Source organism: Poromitra crassiceps (genome assembly GCF_964638095.1).
Source record: "Poromitra crassiceps genome assembly, chromosome: 1".
Lineage (NCBI taxonomy): Eukaryota > Metazoa > Chordata > Actinopteri > Beryciformes > Melamphaidae > Poromitra > Poromitra crassiceps.
This window is the reverse complement of record NC_139623.1, coordinates 101,662,825-101,681,596: the sequence shown is the minus strand read 5'-3', so window position 1 is coordinate 101,681,596 and position 18,772 is coordinate 101,662,825. Positions and strand designations below refer to the sequence as shown.

Below are 18,772 nucleotides of genomic sequence, written 5' to 3'. Positions count from 1 at the left end.
CTCATTGCGCTCAACCAGTCCACCCCCATAGAGACAGTCCGCATGTCTGGGAACGCCCACAAAATGTTAAACGGCTGGCGCGCGAGTGGGGTAAAACCGCCGATATATCTCATGGGCTGACTCACCAAAAGACGGTGCTGCGGCTCTAAACTACATGTTTAGAGCCGCGGTAGCATGTATCAAACACAAGAAATGTGATAGGAAACAGCTTTAGCTATGAGGCAGTCAAAATAGTGGTCGCACCGTCGTCAATCACTGTGGGTGATTTATTTTACAAGTGGCAACTAGTCATATCTGACTAGTTTTAAATGTATTTCTCCCCACAAAAGTTTGATAGCCTATGTTTCCTAAATAAACGTTTTGAATCCATTTATTTCTCTATAGTCCATTCTTTATAGCCTCTATAGTCGTAGTCGATCTTATTTATTCCAGTGTTGTCATTAAGAGGCCGATTTCGCAGCAAGAATATTTAATTAGTCGGCACGTCGTTCTCGGTAAAGGACGCTTTCGTTATTGAAACAGACAACATGCATGCTCCTACTGTAGCCTATCTATCTGCATTTGCAGAAACTCATGAACCCATATCTTCTGGACATTGCCTTGATGAAAAAACAACGTAGCGTTAGCTAAAAGTAATAAGTGCGACAACTTGAATCTCCCACAAACGTTAGGCTTTTTCTGACATGGGAGCAAGCAAGCAGCGCAGCAGCGTCCCTCCTGATGCACTGGACCTGGCTGCCTGCAACTGCAGTCAAGCCAGCCCTCACCTCGGAAAGCACGGTCATTCTAGCCCCCACTTAACAATTCAAGCCGTTTTTGCAACACTTGAGGAAACCGTGAGTTTGCTCGTTGATATAAGCGATTGCCCAAACGATTCATTAATTAATAAACTAGCGAACGTGAAGTGAGTCACGAAGAGCCACACCTGCCCACTATGGATATGCGGATAATGACCTGCCATTGTTAAACATGAGCTGCGATTGCGTGGAAGCGGATCTTATACCGGCGGTCGAGGTAGATAAGATACGGAGTCGCGGGAGTGCGCGTAGGCCGGCTAATTGTTGTTTAACATGCAGGCCAACCGGCTCGGTGCAGGTTATAATACGGATTCCACTGCATGTTAAGAAGTGGCTTGTGTGTGGTGGCATGCTGTGTGTGTGTGTGTGGTGGCATGCTGTGTGTGTGTGTGTGTGTGTGTGTGTGTGTGTGTGTGTGTGTGTGTGTGTGTGGTGGCATGCTGTGTGTGGTGGCATGCTGTGTGTCTGTGTCTGTGTGTGTGTGTGTGTGTGTGGTGGCGGCATGCTGTGTGTGTGTGTGTGTGTCTACCACACTACTAGTCTGACTCAATGGAAGTAGCCAGCTCTCGCTATAAAAAAAAGCCATAGAATGTCAATCACTATGCAAGTGTGACGTGTTTCCATGATATCTGATCCAGTAGCATTGTGAGCAAAATCTTATTTTTGTGTATTCTTTCACTTCATGCATCCTGATATGATTGGATAAGTCAAACTGTAATAACCAGTGAAAATAGCTTGTAGTATTTGGACTCTTTTCAATGGCACATTATGTTTGCAGTTTCTTGTTGGACCTTAAATATTGAGCTAATTGTTATCATTTGGCCCACCCAAATGTTAAGCTGTGTTGTGTGTCTGTGTGTTCCAACAGCAGGCCAATGAAGCCCTCCACCACCAGCACCAGGTGGCCCAGAACAGCCTGCTCCCACTTCTTAATGCAGGAGCCGAGCAAATCGACCAGAAGCCTGTCCTGCCCATCCCCATGGACCACAAGCCCCCCGTCAGCGCCGCCCATCTTCTCAAAGACAATGTGGCGAGCGGAGGGGGCACGCGGCCGCCATTGCCCGTGATCAAGAAGGAGCACAAAAGCAAAACTCCCTTCATCTGCGGCTACTGCAACAAGGCCTTCCGTGACAGCTACCACCTGCGGCGGCACGAGTCCTGCCACACGGGCATCAAGATGGTGTCCCGGCCCAAGAAGACCGCCCAGACAGCCCCCACCATGGTGCCCATGATGTCCTCCCTGCCACGAGAGAACAGCATCAACCCCTCCTACATCTCCACCGTCACGGGTATCCTCACCACGGCAACCGCCTCCGTCTCCTCGGGCGCAAGTATCATGACCCCGTCCACGATGGGCAATGTCAATGTGCCACAGCCAAATGCCACCAAGAAGCCCGCCAAACCCGTCAAGAAGAACCACGGCTGTGACATGTGCGGCAAGGCCTTTCGTGACGTCTACCACCTGAACCGCCACAAGCTGTCCCACTCAGACGAGAAGCCCTTCGAGTGCCCCATCTGCCACCAGCGTTTTAAAAGGAAGGACCGTATGACCTACCACGTTCGCTCCCACGACGGAGGAGTCCACAAGCCCTACGTGTGTTCTGTGTGTGGGAAAGGCTTTTCCAGGTAGGCTCAAGGCTTCATGCAATATAAGATAGGGGCCTTGACTATCTTGCATCTCCATGACTGTGTTAACATCGACTGCAAAAAATCTGACTACTGACCTTAATCATAAAAAATAAGTCTAATTCAATTAAGGTGCTTATAGAATATTCCATCCATAATTCATATTACCGTTTACATGCTACATAGCGTAGTCCCATTAATGACTGAAGGCGCACCCTCATGTCCCTGTATGGATTCCCCCCTACTGTGCACATAGTAAAGCTGTTAGAAATAAAAGCAACCGGCATGAACCCTGCTCTCCCATATGGTTAGGAACCGCCCAAGGGTCAGGCATATCAGCCTTCTGTCCTGCTCTCTTCTCCGTTCTTTCCTTTGCTCTCTCACTTAAAATCTAGCCGGCATTTGACCACTACTCAACTTTTTTTCTGTATTATTGGTGGTTCATACAGAAGCGTGATCATATGATGTATTGTCCATGTAGGTCCCCATCACTTTTCCTTCGGATTGATAGTTGTATTAAACTGTTTGGACTTTGCTACCTTTTTATAACCTTAACCCTCCAGTAGGGCTGGGTCGGTTTGAAAATTTTAAAACCGGTTCGATATTGCCGTCTAAACCGGATCGAACCGGTATACCGATTTTTTTTGTAATTAAAAAAAAAAAAAAAAAATTTAAGCAGGGCTCCCGAGTGTGGCCCATAACTGTCTGTAGTGCAACTTCAGTCCACCTGATAGCGATAATACACTATTGTCAACCAGCAATGATACTGAATAAAAAGAAGCAGGACACCTGTGTAACAAACACACCCTGTATTTATTTCTCATAACTATTCAGCTTAACTTTTCTTCAAACATCAACATAATAAACAAAATAAGACTTTTGCATACTAGTGCAACTTGAGAAGAGGCTAATACGAACAATAGTGCAATCAGAATGGACTGACAAAAACAGGTTTTTTCGTTTTTTCGTTGCCTAATATTTAGGCAGGGGGGAAGCATAGCGTCACATGGGAGAGCACTAGTGCTACTATATTTAGGCAGGGGGGAAGCATAGCATCACATGGGAGAGCACTAGTGCTAATATACTTAGGCAGGGGGGAAGCATAGCCTCACATGGGAGAGCACTAGTGCTAATATATTTAGGCAGGGGGGAAGCATAGCCTCACATGGGAGAGCACTAGTGCTAATATATTTAGGCAGGGGGGAAGCATAGCCTCACATGGGAGAGCACTAGTGCTAATATATTTAGGCAGGGGGGAAGCATAGCATCACATGGGAGAGCACTAGTGCTAATATACTTAGGCAGGGGGGAAGCATAGCCTCACATGGGAGAGCACTAGTGCTACTATATTTAGGCAGGGGGGAAGCATAGCGTCACATGGGAGAGCACTAGTGCTACTATATTTAGGCAGGGGGGAAGCATAGCATCACATGGGAGAGCACTAGTGCTAATATATTTAGGCAGGGGGGAAGCATAGCATCACATGGGAGAGCACTAGTGCTAATATATTTAGGCAGGGGGGAAGCATAGCCTCACATGGGAGAGCACTAGTGCTAATATATTTAGGCAGGGGGGAAGCATAGCCTCACATGGGAGAGCACTAGTGCTAATATATTTAGGCAGGGGGGAAGCATAGCATCACATGGGAGAGCACTAGTGCTAATATATTTAGGCAGGGGGGAAGCATAGCGTCACATGGGAGAGCACTAGTGCTAATATATTTAGGCAGGGGGGAAGCATAGCATCACATGGGAGAGCACTAGTGCTAATATATTTAGGCAGGGGGGAAGCATAGCCTCACATGGGAGAGCACTAGTGCTAATATATTTAGGCAGGGGGGAAGCATAGCATCACATGGGAGAGCACTAGTGCTAATATATTTAGGCAGGGGGGAAGCATAGCCTCACATGGGAGAGCACTAGTGCTAATATATTTAGGCAGGGGGGAAGCATAGCCTCACATGGGAGAGCACTAGTGCTACTATATTTAGGCAGGGGGGAAGCATAGCATCACATGGGAGAGCACTAGTGCTAATATATTTAGGCAGGGGGGAAGCATAGCATCACATGGGAGAGCACTAGTGCTAATATATTTAGGCAGGGGGGAAGCATAGCCTCACATGGGAGAGCACTAGTGCTAATATATTTAGGCAGGGGGGAAGCATAGCCTCACATGGGAGAGCACTAGTGCTAATATATTTAGGCAGGGGGGAAGCATAGCCTCACATGGGAGAGCACTAGTGCTAATATATTTAGGCAGGGGGGAAGCATAGCATCACATGGGAGAGCACTAGTGCTAATATATTTAGGCAGGGCGGAAGCATAGCCTCACATGGGAGAGCACTAGTGCTAATATATTTAGGCAGGGGGGAAGCATAGCCTCACATGGGAGAGCACTAGTGCTAATATATTTAGGCAGGGGGGAAGCATAGCATCACATGGGAGAGCACTAGTGCTAATATATTTAGGCAGGGGGGAAGCATAGCCTCACATGGGAGAGCACTAGTGCTAATATATTTAGGCAGGGGGGAAGCATAGCCTCACATGGGAGAGCACTAGTGCTAATATATTTAGGCAGGGGGGAAGCATAGCATCACATGGGAGAGCACTAGTGCTAATATATTTAGGCAGGGGGGAAGCATAGCCTCACATGGGAGAGCACTAGTGCTAATATATTTAGGCAGGGGGGAAGCATAGCCTCACATGGGAGAGCACTAGTGCTAATATATTTAGGCAGGGGGGAGCATAGCATCACATGGGAGAGCACTAGTGCTAATATATTTAGGCAGGGGGGAAGCATAGCCTCACATGGGAGAGCACTAGTGCTAATATATTTAGGCAGGGGGGAAGCATAGCCTCACATGGGAGAGCACTAGTGCTACTATATTTAGGCAGGGGGGAAGCATAGCATCACATGGGAGAGCACTAGTGCTAATATATTTAGGCAGGGGGGAAGCATAGCATCACATGGGAGAGCACTAGTGCTAATATATTTAGGCAGGGGGGAAGCATAGCCTCACATGGGAGAGCACTAGTGCTAATATATTTAGGCAGGGGGGAAGCATAGCCTCACATGGGAGAGCACTAGTGCTAATATATTTAGGCAGGGGGGAAGCATAGCATCACATGGGAGAGCACTAGTGCTAATATATTTAGGCAGGGGGGAAGCATAGCCTCACATGGGAGAGCACTAGTGCTAATATATTTAGGCAGGGGGGAAGCATAGCCTCACATGGGAGAGCACTAGTGCTAATATATTTAGGCAGGGGGGAAGCATAGCATCACATGGGAGAGCACTAGTGCTAATATATTTAGGCAGGGGGGAAGCATAGCCTCACATGGGAGAGCACTAGTGCTAATATATTTAGGCAGGGGGGAAGCATAGCCTCACATGGGAGAGCACTAGTGCTAATATATTTAGGCAGGGGGGAGCATAGCATCACATGGGAGAGCACTAGTGCTAATATATTTAGGCAGGGGGGAAGCATAGCCTCACATGGGAGAGCACTAGTGCTAATATATTTAGGCAGGGGGGAAGCATAGCCTCACATGGGAGAGCACTAGTGCTAATATATTTAGGCAGGGGGGAAGCATAGCCTCACATGGGAGAGCACTAGTGCTAATATATTTAGGCAGGGGGGAAGCATAGCCTCACATGGGAGAGCACTAGTGCTAATATATTTAGGCAGGGGGGAAGCATAGCATCACATGGGAGAGCACTAGTGCTAATATATTTAGGCAGGGGGGAAGCATAGCATCACATGGGAGAGCACTAGTGCTAATATATTTAGGCAGGGGGGAAGCATAGCCTCACATGGGAGAGCACTAGTGCTAATATATTTAGGCAGGGGGGAAGCATAGCCTCACATGGGAGAGCACTAGTGCTAATATATTTAGGCAGGGGGGAGCATAGCATCACATGGGAGAGCACTAGTGCTAATATATTTAGGCAGGGGGGAAGCATAGCCTCACATGGGAGAGCACTAGTGCTAATATATTTAGGCAGGGGGGAAGCATAGCCTCACATGGGAGAGCACTAGTGCTACTATATTTAGGCAGGGGGGAAGCATAGCATCACATGGGAGAGCACTAGTGCTAATATATTTAGGCAGGGGGGAAGCATAGCCTCACATGGGAGAGCACTAGTGCTAATATATTTAGGCAGGGGGGAAGCATAGCCTCACATGGGAGAGCACTAGTGCTAATATATTTAGGCAGGGGGGAGCATAGCATCACATGGGAGAGCACTAGTGCTAATATATTTAGGCAGGGGGGAAGCATAGCCTCACATGGGAGAGCACTAGTGCTAATATATTTAGGCAGGGGGGAAGCATAGCCTCACATGGGAGAGCACTAGTGCTAATATATTTAGGCAGGGGGGAAGCATAGCCTCACATGGGAGAGCACTAGTGCTAATATATTTAGGCAGGGGGGAAGCATAGCATCACATGGGAGAGCACTAGTGCTAATATATTTAGGCAGGGGGGAAGCATAGCCTCACATGGGAGAGCACTAGTGCTAATATATTTAGGCAGGGGGGAAGCATAGCCTCACATGGGAGAGCACTAGTGCTAATATATTTAGGCAGGGGGGAAGCATAGCATCACATGGGAGAGCACTAGTGCTAATATATTTAGGCAGGGGGGAAGCATAGCCTCACATGGGAGAGCACTAGTGCTAATATATTTAGGCAGGGGGGAAGCATAGCCTCACATGGGAGAGCACTAGTGCTAATATATTTAGGCAGGGGGGAGCATAGCATCACATGGGAGAGCACTAGTGCTAATATATTTAGGCAGGGGGGAAGCATAGCCTCACATGGGAGAGCACTAGTGCTAATATATTTAGGCAGGGGGGAAGCATAGCCTCACATGGGAGAGCACTAGTGCTACTATATTTAGGCAGGGGGGAAGCATAGCATCACATGGGAGAGCACTAGTGCTAATATATTTAGGCAGGGGGGAAGCATAGCATCACATGGGAGAGCACTAGTGCTAATATATTTAGGCAGGGGGGAAGCATAGCCTCACATGGGAGAGCACTAGTGCTAATATATTTAGGCAGGGGGGAAGCATAGCCTCACATGGGAGAGCACTAGTGCTAATATATTTAGGCAGGGGGGAAGCATAGCATCACATGGGAGAGCACTAGTGCTAATATATTTAGGCAGGGGGGAAGCATAGCCTCACATGGGAGAGCACTAGTGCTAATATATTTAGGCAGGGGGGAAGCATAGCCTCACATGGGAGAGCACTAGTGCTAATATATTTAGGCAGGGGGGAAGCATAGCATCACATGGGAGAGCACTAGTGCTAATATATTTAGGCAGGGGGGAAGCATAGCCTCACATGGGAGAGCACTAGTGCTAATATATTTAGGCAGGGGGGAAGCATAGCCTCACATGGGAGAGCACTAGTGCTAATATATTTAGGCAGGGGGGAAGCATAGCATCACATGGGAGAGCACTAGTGCTAATATATTTAGGCAGGGGGGAAGCATAGCCTCACATGGGAGAGCACTAGTGCTAATATATTTAGGCAGGGGGGAAGCATAGCCTCACATGGGAGAGCACTAGTGCTAATATATTTAGGCAGGGGGGAGCATAGCATCACATGGGAGAGCACTAGTGCTAATATATTTAGGCAGGGGGGAAGCATAGCCTCACATGGGAGAGCACTAGTGCTAATATATTTAGGCAGGGGGGAAGCATAGCATCACATGGGAGAGCACTAGTGCTAATATATTTAGGCAGGGGGGAAGCATAGCCTCACATGGGAGAGCACTAGTGCTAATATATTTAGGCAGGGGGGAAGCATAGCCTCACATGGGAGAGCACTAGTGCTAATATATTTAGGCAGGGGGGAAGCATAGCCTCACATGGGAGAGCACTAGTGCTAATATATTTAGGCAGGGGGGAAGCATAGCCTCACATGGGAGAGCACTAGTGCTAATATATTTAGGCAGGGGGGAAGCATAGCATCACATGGGAGAGCACTAGTGCTAATATATTTAGGCAGGGGGGAAGCATAGCATCACATGGGAGAGCACTAGTGCTAATATACTTAGGCAGGGGGGAAGCATAGCGTCACGCGTCACTTTGCGGTACTTTGCGGTTCCTGCCAGCTTGTCACAGCTTGTCTTTCCCAAGGAAATTTCATGAGCCTCCTAGTGATGTTCAGATCAACACTGACCTTTTCTCTTATTTACTATCTAGAGAATTAACATTTCATAGAATAACACAAGGTTTAATTTTGCCCTCACAGTTTATGAACACAAAAATGTACATAAAAAAAAGTCAAGAAAGTATTTGCTTTTGATTGGTAAGTCAAAATTGACCTGCACTGGCAGAATATTGATAGTTGATCACGTTTACTGCCTCCACACAACATGACTAGTATGCTTCTCCCCTCCACCCCCCACTGACACCCCCACTCCCCTCAATGTTATATGCTATACATGTGTGAGCGGATACCTTTTTAGCATGGCCAGCTCCAGTGGGAATCAAGCCCTTTACCCTGGTAGTGTTTGCACCATACATTGCCTTCTTTCAGTATTGGTGCCAGTGTAGCCTCTACTACCCACTCACAATTATGCACCACTAATGAGATGCACTTACATGATGAGTAATAAAGAGCTGAATAGATGATGCATTCAATATGGCTTATTTTAGTAGAATTGATTTGTGTTGCTCCCAGAAGTAAACTGGCTGCAGCACCCAGGCCAAGCTGTAACATTAACGCTGTGCTGTTCAGGGCAGCTTTAGACACACTCCCAACACAGTGACGTGGGATAGGGACTCATCAGCATACTGGAAAGTGAGAGTGGGGACTGACTAACTCAATAACAGGGCACTGAGTCACTGCCAGTCAGTTCTGTAGGCAGGCACCGTCTGGAGTTTGCTCTCGTCCTCGTTGGGGGGGGGGGGTAACATGATTCCGGTTCATGGCACCACTGAGAAGATTCCACTTGACGCCTCTCATTGTAAGAAAAAGCGGAAAAATTGGAAGGAAGAAAAAAGTTACCACCAGCAGCGTGAAACTTTCCGGTTTGGGAGCAGCTGCCAGTGCTGTGGCCCTTACTCACTCCACATCTAACATGATGCAGCTTGGCTACAGCTAACAGGCTAACAAAGGGCCATGTGTGCAAAGTAGGATTTGTGAATGCTGGACCTTTGCTGTAAAGGTCAAAAGGGGAGTAGTTGTGTGTATCTGTGTTCTTGTAACCAGTGATTTGGTGAACTCCATAAGTAGTATATAGTCATGTATGTGTTTATAAAGTGCTGAATGTCAACATTAATTCATTTTTTTACATTCAGTTTTATTAGATGAACGGCAAAATATTCCAGATATTCTGCCTAGGAAATTAACATTGCTAACCAGGATCCTGGAAATTCTCATTATAGTTCTACATCTTTCTGGAGGCAATGTCAGTGATCTGGGAAAAGTAATAATAGTATTGCTGTATTATTTTTTGATATACATATCAATATAGTGCATTGCTCAATTTGCAGCACATTCTGGGGGGGAGTGGAAAAGGACACAAAAACACATCGGCTCTGGTTGGTGTGTTTTAAAAGTAGGTCAAACTAATTCACGCTTGATTGATCATGGAGAAGCAACCACCAGTGACTGAAATTTTAGTTTTTGTAGTTTTTTACCCCTTCACTACTAAAGCAAAGGGAAAACACATTAGTTTGCTACAACAGATGTCACACGATGTACTTCCATTGTATTGCAAACGTACACATTAGTGTTGTTAGTATAGTGTGTAATTGTGCTTGTGCACATTCATGTGGTGCTCAACACTTGTCGTTCATGGAGCAGGAGTACGGAGCTAAAACACTACACTACACACACACACACACACACACACACGGCTGGGGCAGCTGTAGCTCAGGAGGTAGAGCGGGTCATCCACTAATCGCTTTGGATAAAAGAGGTTGGTGGTTTGATTCCTGCCGCCTGCAGTTTGCATGTCAAAGTGTCCTTGGGCAAGATACTGAACCCCAAATTGCTCCCGATGGTGTGCCAGCACTCTGTGTGTGTATGGATGTCTGTGTGAATGTACCTACTGATTGTAAAGTGCTTTGGATAGAAGCGCTATATTAAATGCAGGCCATTTACACACACACACACACACACACACACACACACACACACACACACACACACACACACACACACAGACAAAAGATTAAAATGTTTCTTTTGTCCATCTAGGCCAGACCACCTGAGCTGCCACGTGAAGCATGTCCATTCCTCAGAAAGACCGTTCAAATGTCAAGTAACGGTAAGAGTCATTACTGCACACTTATTATCAGCAGCTCATTTATTCACAACATGTCAATTCACGGTAAGAGTCATTACTGCCACTTATCAGCAGCTCATTTATTCACAACATATTTGAGTTAGCTCAAATTGTACTACTTGCAATAGGTTAGGGCAGGGATACTCAACTTGCTTTGCCCGGGGGCCACTTTCGTGAAATGATAGAAGGCCAGGGGCCAGTAAATAAACAAACAATATACATGTTTCTGTAGCGGATTGTAGGTTTTTGGGGTGTCAGCTGGAGTTTAGGCTGACAATGTTGTGCACACCCGATAGTTAGGTTAAGTTAGTTAGGTTAAGTACATACATACAGTAAGTGCCTGGGTAGTGAGCAGACGGTTGTATTTGACAATTTAGCAGCTAAATCATAGATTATTCAAAGATATTCCATATTCCAGACTGAAATGCTATAACAGAATAGTAGAGTATTGGCCAGAATGACATGAACATTTGGACACTTATTCAGCGGGTATCTTGCATGTTGCATTCAGGTGCACTGTAATTTATTTTGATTTTTGATTTTATTTTTTGCAATTCCATCGCGGGCCACACGGGGCGCCCGCGGGCCGCAAGTTGAGTATCACTGGGTTAGGGCTTTCAGCAGATTCCGCACAGCACTTTTTTCACACTAATAGACGTTTTGAAGTGGCTCTGGCCCATGCATGATTGGAGGCACTCCTGGCTCAGCGATTGTCATTGAAGCTTGGTGGCCCTAGGAAAGATAGTAGCATGACCCTCTGTCCCTGTCTGCCATGTACCTGCAGGCCTGCACCTCTGCTTTCGCCACCAAAGACAGACTCCGCTCCCACATGATCAGACATGAAGGGAAGGTGACCTGTAATATCTGTGGAAAGATGCTCAGTGCCGCCTATATCACCAGCCATCTAAAGACTCATGGACAGACCAACTTTAACTCCTGTAACAAAGGTATGTCAGACCACACACGCCCCTGCCAACACAACATTAATGCCTTATGTGTGCATAGTATTTCAACTTTATTACCCCCCGTGGAAATTTGGTTTGCAGCCAGGGTTTCAAAAATGTATACAAACACACAAAACAACATGTAGTAAAAAGACATAAAAAATGATTAAAACCAGTATTAAAAGCATATAAGTAAGTCCTAATCCAAGTTAACTGCTACAATATAAAGTGTCATAGACAACCATTATTAAGCATGTTTCTCGTAAAATACCCTATTATTTAATTTAGGGTCAAGTCAAGTCAAGTTTATTTATATAGCCCTAATTCACAAGCATGTCTCAGAGGGCTTCACAGAGAATATGTCTAGCTAATTCTAGCTGACACAACAGTAGCAAATTACAGAATAAAGATAACACTTTGAACAATTGATAGAGAAATATAGAAAATATAGAAATATAGGATAGAGCAGAGGAGAGAGGGGGAGAAGGGAGGAGAGCAGGGGGAATGTGAGAGAGTGATGGAGTGGGGAGGGAATGGGAAATGTTGGAGAGTATAGGAGGTGGGGAAGGAGCAAGAGGAGAGAGCAGGAGAGGGGAAGGGGGGGAGCGGGGGAGAAGAGAGCAGGGGGAGGGAGGAGGTGGGGAGAGAATGGGAAATGTGGGAGAGGAGAGAGCATATGGAAGAGTATGGGAGTATAGAGAGAGTATGGGAGACCATATGGAGAGAACAGGGAAAGGAGGGCTAGCTGACACAACAGTAACAAATTACAGTAGTAATAATAACACATCGAACAATTATATGATAGAGAAATATAGACACACATTTTGCAAACGGACATATGTCGATTTCTTAGCAACCAAACTATGCTTAATTTAATTGGCTGCAAGCCTTTAGTACTGAGTCCCTTTGCCAAATAAACACATGTTCACATAGAGCTTATGGGTGCCTCGCTTTAGGGTAGAATGTGTGCCATGCTTTAAATAGTGGCGGAATAGTGGGAGGGGATAGAATGGGTGCCATGCCTTTCCACGAGGATGATCTGAGGAATCCGCATGAGTCCGCATTGGTGACATCGATTAAGAGGAGAGGAGGGGAGGATAGGGGTCGGAGGTGATGATGAGGCCATGGGGGGAGGACGTCCCCCCCCTTCCCCTGGGCAGGCAGGTGAAGGAGTAGTGGGTAGGTGGGCCGGAGTGACGACAGGTGACCAGGATGATGAGGATAGGGGTCGGTGGTGATGATGAGCCCGGGGTGTCAGACAGGCGAAGGAGTAGTGGGTAGATGGCCTAGATTGACGACAGGTGGCTGGGACGATGCCGACCGGGCCTAGGGCTGCAGCGGCGGGGTGTACGTCAGGCCAATGAAGGACACCTGAGGGGGAGAGAGAGAAGAGGGAGGAGGAATCTGCGCAGAGGTGGAACTCAGTTTGGCAGCTAATAATTTAAGTCTACGTCCTAGAATTAGCCTAGCCATCGCAGGTCGGTTCTTATGTACATAATTGTAAGCATCTAAAAGTTGTAGACATTAGTTTAAATCCAAATCCTAAATATTGCCATTTTGTGTTTTCTGGGGTTGGGGTTGGAGTGGGCGGGACTTAGGGCTCATTATGTTTGAATCTTATCACATAATAAAAATGAATCAATCTTATAGAAGCTGTCAGTTGTCCCCCTCCCCAGCCTGACATGCTATCACGTCAATCTGTGTTTTCACCGTCGTGACAGATGGCTGCTGTCTTCCTCACGTTGTGAAATAACTACAGCATGCCTAGAGGAGTCTAGAGTGGCACAGAAGCCACCATAATTGTCCACCAAAACCATGAAGCAGAGAAAAGGAACAATCTCCCATCAGAAAAGCTCCATAAAACAGCTCCAGGCTTGCCGCTCAAAGCGTGGTACCGAGCAGCTTTGAGCGAGGGATGGGACTCCATGACAGCAGGGCAGCCTGTCACTCAATTTTCTTTTCACCAGGCACTGGCAAATGTACACAAGTCACTTGTCCTCAGGTAGTTTAGTAATCCAGTCCCTAAACTCTTAACACCATGTCAATTTCAGCTGGTACTAGGGATGCACATTTTCCACAAATTCCAAACTCGATCATTGGTAACGTTAACGAGCAATCAATCGATTAATTGTAATTAAAAATACAGAATTTTACAAACCATACCAATGCGTTTTTTCCTCAATAAAACCTTTATTCATACAGCAGCAACTTATTGTATATTACTCACGGCATTGCATAGCATAGCCTACGCTACAAAACACATAAAAACGTAGAGGCATAACTTTTAGACATGTAAACATTTGCCCAGAATCCCGGCCACGGCCGCAGAGGCTCACTTACCGCATGCAGATAGTTTACTTTTTCTGCTGCAGTCCGTCGCACCATCGCAGCTCTTAAACGCTGATGGCGAGTTTCTCAGCTCCAGTCCAGGTGAGACTAGGATCCGAATGAACATTGTTCAAGTGATTGTTGTTGTACGTGCGTCGCAACTCTTCCTCTTCCTCGCTGATGGTGGGTTGCTCCATGTTTGAGCTACTGTTCCAAGTAGAGCATCTTATGACTTGTCTGAAAAGGGCTATAGTGATGTAGCCGAGTGTCCGGGTCCGCCTATTACTTACACTTTGTTAATAAAACAATAAACGAGAGTCAGGCTGTAACGTTATAACACGTTTCCACATTTATTCTCAGACAGCTAGCACCTAGCGTTAGCACTAAGCACACTAGTCAACACCGGCTCTGTCTCTGTCAACAACAAAGTCCCCCACTTCCTATTCTACGGCAACTCTCGAGGGGACAAACACAGAGCCTCGCATACACGCTGAACAGTCTGTTACAGTGATATCATTGCTCCCTCTGGAGGATCATTGAAAAATGATTTGAAAACACTGTTCTACTGACAGAATGCACGTTGCTTTTTGTTTTGTTTTGATCGAGTACATTTTCACATGCTCGAGTAAATCCTTAACGAGCGAGTAATCGAGTTTCGATTAATTGTGTGCATCCCTAGCTGGTACATTTGGTCCATGACCTCCAGACGCAGACAACCACTTGCCTGCCCAAGCAAGACAAGAGTGCGACCCGGCTCCCCTCTCCTGAGAGCGGGGAGACTCTCTCTCTTGCACCGGTGGTACGGTAAAAGTGGTGACCACGGGTGTGTTTGGCCGGAAAGGGAAAGCAAATCATTATGGAGTGCATAATTTGGTGTAACACCGGCCACTATCCGCCATCAGAGACATTTATTCGGTTCAGGACCCGTGAAGATGACTTCATTTACAAAAAGGCTTTTTTCTCGGCTTTTTGGGGACAGACGGACGTTTTCAGTGAACACTACCTACATTCAAGTGCCGGTAACTAAAGAACGGATGAAGGTAGAATCAAACTTTTTTCTATGAAAGTAGTGGTTCCCTTCTTTCCTTTGAGATATTCAGTGTTTACATGGTCATAGAAGAAAATATTCTGTGGGTCTTGGGAGATTAGTCAAAATGATCAAAAACCCTGGCAGTGGCTGGCGAATGAGTTAAAACATGGCACAAGGGTTAACGTCTTTAGGATATGTGAGTAACGGTACCATCCCATTCAATTAAAAGCCTATTTACTCATCCTCTTTTAGTGAGTAATTCATTAATGTAAAGACAACATCCCTTCATCTCCTTACCGACAGTGAACTGTTATAACCACTAACCATACATACACATACTGCGTATGTCCAAAAGGATGGATATTGATGATTTGAGTCACACTGGGAGAGCTGCAGATCTAAAAGGTAAGTCCACTGCACCTGGTGTTTGACTGAGAGAGCTGCAGATCTAAAAGGTAGCACTGCCTCTGATGTTTGACTGGGAGAGCTGCAGATCTAAAAGGTAGCACTGCCTCTGGCGTTTGACTAAGAGAGCTGCAGATCTAAAAGGTAACACTGCCTCGTTGTGTTTGACATTTTTCCAGATGGTAATGAGGTCTGCAACTCTTCCTCAGCCACGCCTGTGACCGTTACAACCCCCATGACCACGGCAATGAACCGAGGCATCTCGAGCAACAACCCCGTCACCATAGCGGCGCAAATGAACATTACTACCAACACAGTCAACATCACGTCTCCTGTCAGCCTCCAGCATCCAGTCACCATCACCGGGCCTGTCAACATCACCTCCCTCAACATCCCTGCCTCGGCACACATGAACATCGCCCACCCAGTTGCAATAACCAATATGCCTATGAATATAGGGCACCTCAACATCGCCATGAGGTCAATGGAAAGCATGCCGTTTCTGTCCCAAGTCTTGCCTTCTTCCCCACCTTGGTAAAAGGAGGAGAGCATTGAACTGGTCAGATAGAAAGGGAAAATGAAGTAAAACAGGAGACTCCTGACCACGTTATTTGCACCTCGGGCCTAGTCGCGTCTCCCCCTAAACCCGGTTTACTTCATCAAACCTCGAAGTGAACATTTACATTAGCTGTGCAACCAGGGTACTAAGAGCTCCCCGAGTCACAGCTGCAGCCAACTAATGTGACATCACTGACATGAGAAGCAGAGCCGTTGTGTAGAAATCAGGTAGGATTTCTCTTGTAATCAGGAGAACTGTAAAACATAGATGTAGTGAGTTAATGAGTGAGAAGACTGTGATTTGATCATGACAGTTGGGCTTTTGGTGAAAGGAAGAAGAGGACTCCTCAAGCACCCTTGAGGAGTCTTTAGGAAAACACCTCTACCTTTAGTATGAGAGAAGAGAAATGGACTTAGGCAATAACTATAAATTGCTGGTTTTGATGTTTCACAAGTTCTCTCGCAAAGTCTTTGGCTGTTACTTATATGTTGTTGTTTTTTTTAACTATAGCCTGCTAATCACTATTTAATGTCCCAGGAGATGAGTCTAGTAAAAGGGACAGCAGCTTCCACTTGCATGGAAGGATATTTTTTGACAGTGCTACATGTGGTCTTTTCAGGTAGGTATGCTCTTGAGGTACAGTGACTAACTTGTACAGTTGTCATATTAGTGTATTATCAGCATTTTAATTTGTGCTTTTGCCATTTAAGTGGATAGTTGATAGTCCTCTAGGCTATTAAATGTTTTGTTATTATTTGTATTTTTTATTTTTTTTTGTCTTTTTGTAGTGTTATTTTTCCCATGAAGTGGGAATGAAATGAGTCTTGCACTGAAAGCATATCCTACATAGGTGAACAGCAGTATTATCAAAGATCAAATTGGAGTCTCTTAAGTATGTGGGGTAACCAGCCTGCACACTTGAGGGCCATCTAGTGGCATAACATAGGATGGCCTGGCCTTGTAGTTTCAGGCTGTTATTTTCATCATTATGGTGACTGATTATAGTTTTGTTTGAATATTCATTAAGCCTTTTTGATATCATTTATCTGTGATAACTCCAACGCAATATGATGGCCCCTCCACTCAGGAAACTCACTGAAAAGCCCAAAACACATGATCTCATTTGCTTTTTAATTGATAATATCTTCCATTTATCTTGTCCTGCAGTTTTCCATGTTTGTAAATATTTCATAAATCATTTGTCATTTTTGTCAAAAGAACTGGCTAGATGGCCACCAGAGACTTGAGGGGTCCAAGAATGATAGATTTTAAACATATCTGTCAATTTAAATGATGTTAGCTATAATGGTATGTATGCCTTTTACATTGCATTAAAACCCATGTAGGTTTCAGGCTGGATAGTTATGTCGCTGAGATCTGGTTTCAGGCTGGATAGTTATGTGGCTGAGATCTGGATGATTTTGCAGATGTATTGAGAAAACACTAACGAACATTTAGAAAGTGATGGTAGTACAACCACAATAAAGAGGCATATTGGTCTGAATCAGTCAGCCACACTGGCTGCATCCAAGTTTGTGACTAAATGCAAGTTTTTGCCCATTGCAATAATGGGAGGAGACAGAAGTTGCATGCCCCCCAAACACTAGCTGTTGAACCATAACTATTTTTAGTGAATGCCATGTTGTCTTGACAGTGTTGCAGCTCTTTGAGTTGGTTCATTGTATACTGAAAAATGCAATATGCATGTTTGTCGTTTTGTTTCAAACAAAATACTAGCGTAGCTTCTTTTTTTTCTTATGCATTTATGTAGATACACTATGATAGCCTGTTTGCCAAATTTGATACAATAATGTGATGAACTGAACATTTCTTGTGGAATTGAACATCTCTTTATTTTTACGCAACAAATAGAATTGGAAATTCCAGGACCCTTGTGAAGGCAGTTGAATGTATATCTTTGTACAAAAGTATTTTAGTTTCCCAGGATATGGTAGTTAGAATACATGTGAAAGATAAAATAACCTTTTTTATAAATCTTTTGTATTAGAACATTAACAATGGTAATTTTGTATATATGAGAGGCTAGGCTTTCTGATTAGCAGAAAGGTCAAACATTCCTACATTTTTTTCAAATGTATGTTTGTCAAATTATTACATAAACATGCGCAATGTTTTATGTGCCTTTTATTTGGGTTGTCTAAATAAAAGAAAACTATCATGTCTTTATATGTTTTTAATCCTGGTCAATTTTAGAATGAAAGAAGCACATGTCTGTATTTCACTTTAGTAGAGTAGAGCATGGTTTTTGAACAAGCAAAGCTGTGTTCATGTCACCGTCACCCTCCAACTTTAGCTACCTCAGCACCACTGGCATTCAGGCCTAGACTTGACCAAAACAACCCATAGGGGTCCTCACAAATCCTCAACAGTGATCAAGTTCAGCAGTGGATGGTACATGTGCATCTACAATTGACTTGACATTTAACAGAACCATTCAGGGGACAATTTTTAAATTGTTACATATCCGTCAAACAAAACATTCAGCCTGTTGTTATTGTCATGTTAGTTAATACAAAGAAGGAAAAATCCAAAACGTGGCACAAGAGAGCTCAGCAGGCCAAAAATATAACGGAGAAAAAAGGAGCTTCTTGGGTACTTTAAACAGATTTAATCATGAAGTATACAGTACGTGTGTAACTAGATAGTTTACCAAACAAAGTACATCTTCATAAATACACTGGGCACCGGTGTATTATGAAGATGTTTGGTCAACTGTTTCTAGTTACAGTGAGTACACATGTACTGTATATTTTGGG

General features: G+C 45.0%; 1 protein-coding gene across 1 annotated transcript in view; it reads left to right on the top strand.

The window, feature by feature from the left end:
• LOC310788247 (vascular endothelial zinc finger 1-like) overlaps nucleotides 1-18,116 on the top strand; it is a gene marked incomplete at its 5' end in the record, with an annotated part of 37,027 nt that extends 18,911 nt beyond the window's left edge. The window contains 4 exons of the mRNA XM_083649786.1: nucleotides 1,666-2,423; nucleotides 10,642-10,711; nucleotides 11,514-11,676; nucleotides 15,616-18,116. Coding sequence (XP_083505912.1) covers nucleotides 1,666-2,423; nucleotides 10,642-10,711; nucleotides 11,514-11,676; nucleotides 15,616-15,974 — 1,350 coding nt within the window. The 3' untranslated portion in view covers nucleotides 15,975-18,116. The remainder of the gene's footprint in view (nucleotides 1-1,665; nucleotides 2,424-10,641; nucleotides 10,712-11,513; nucleotides 11,677-15,615) is intronic.
• Between the last annotated feature and the right edge of the window lie 656 nt (nucleotides 18,117-18,772).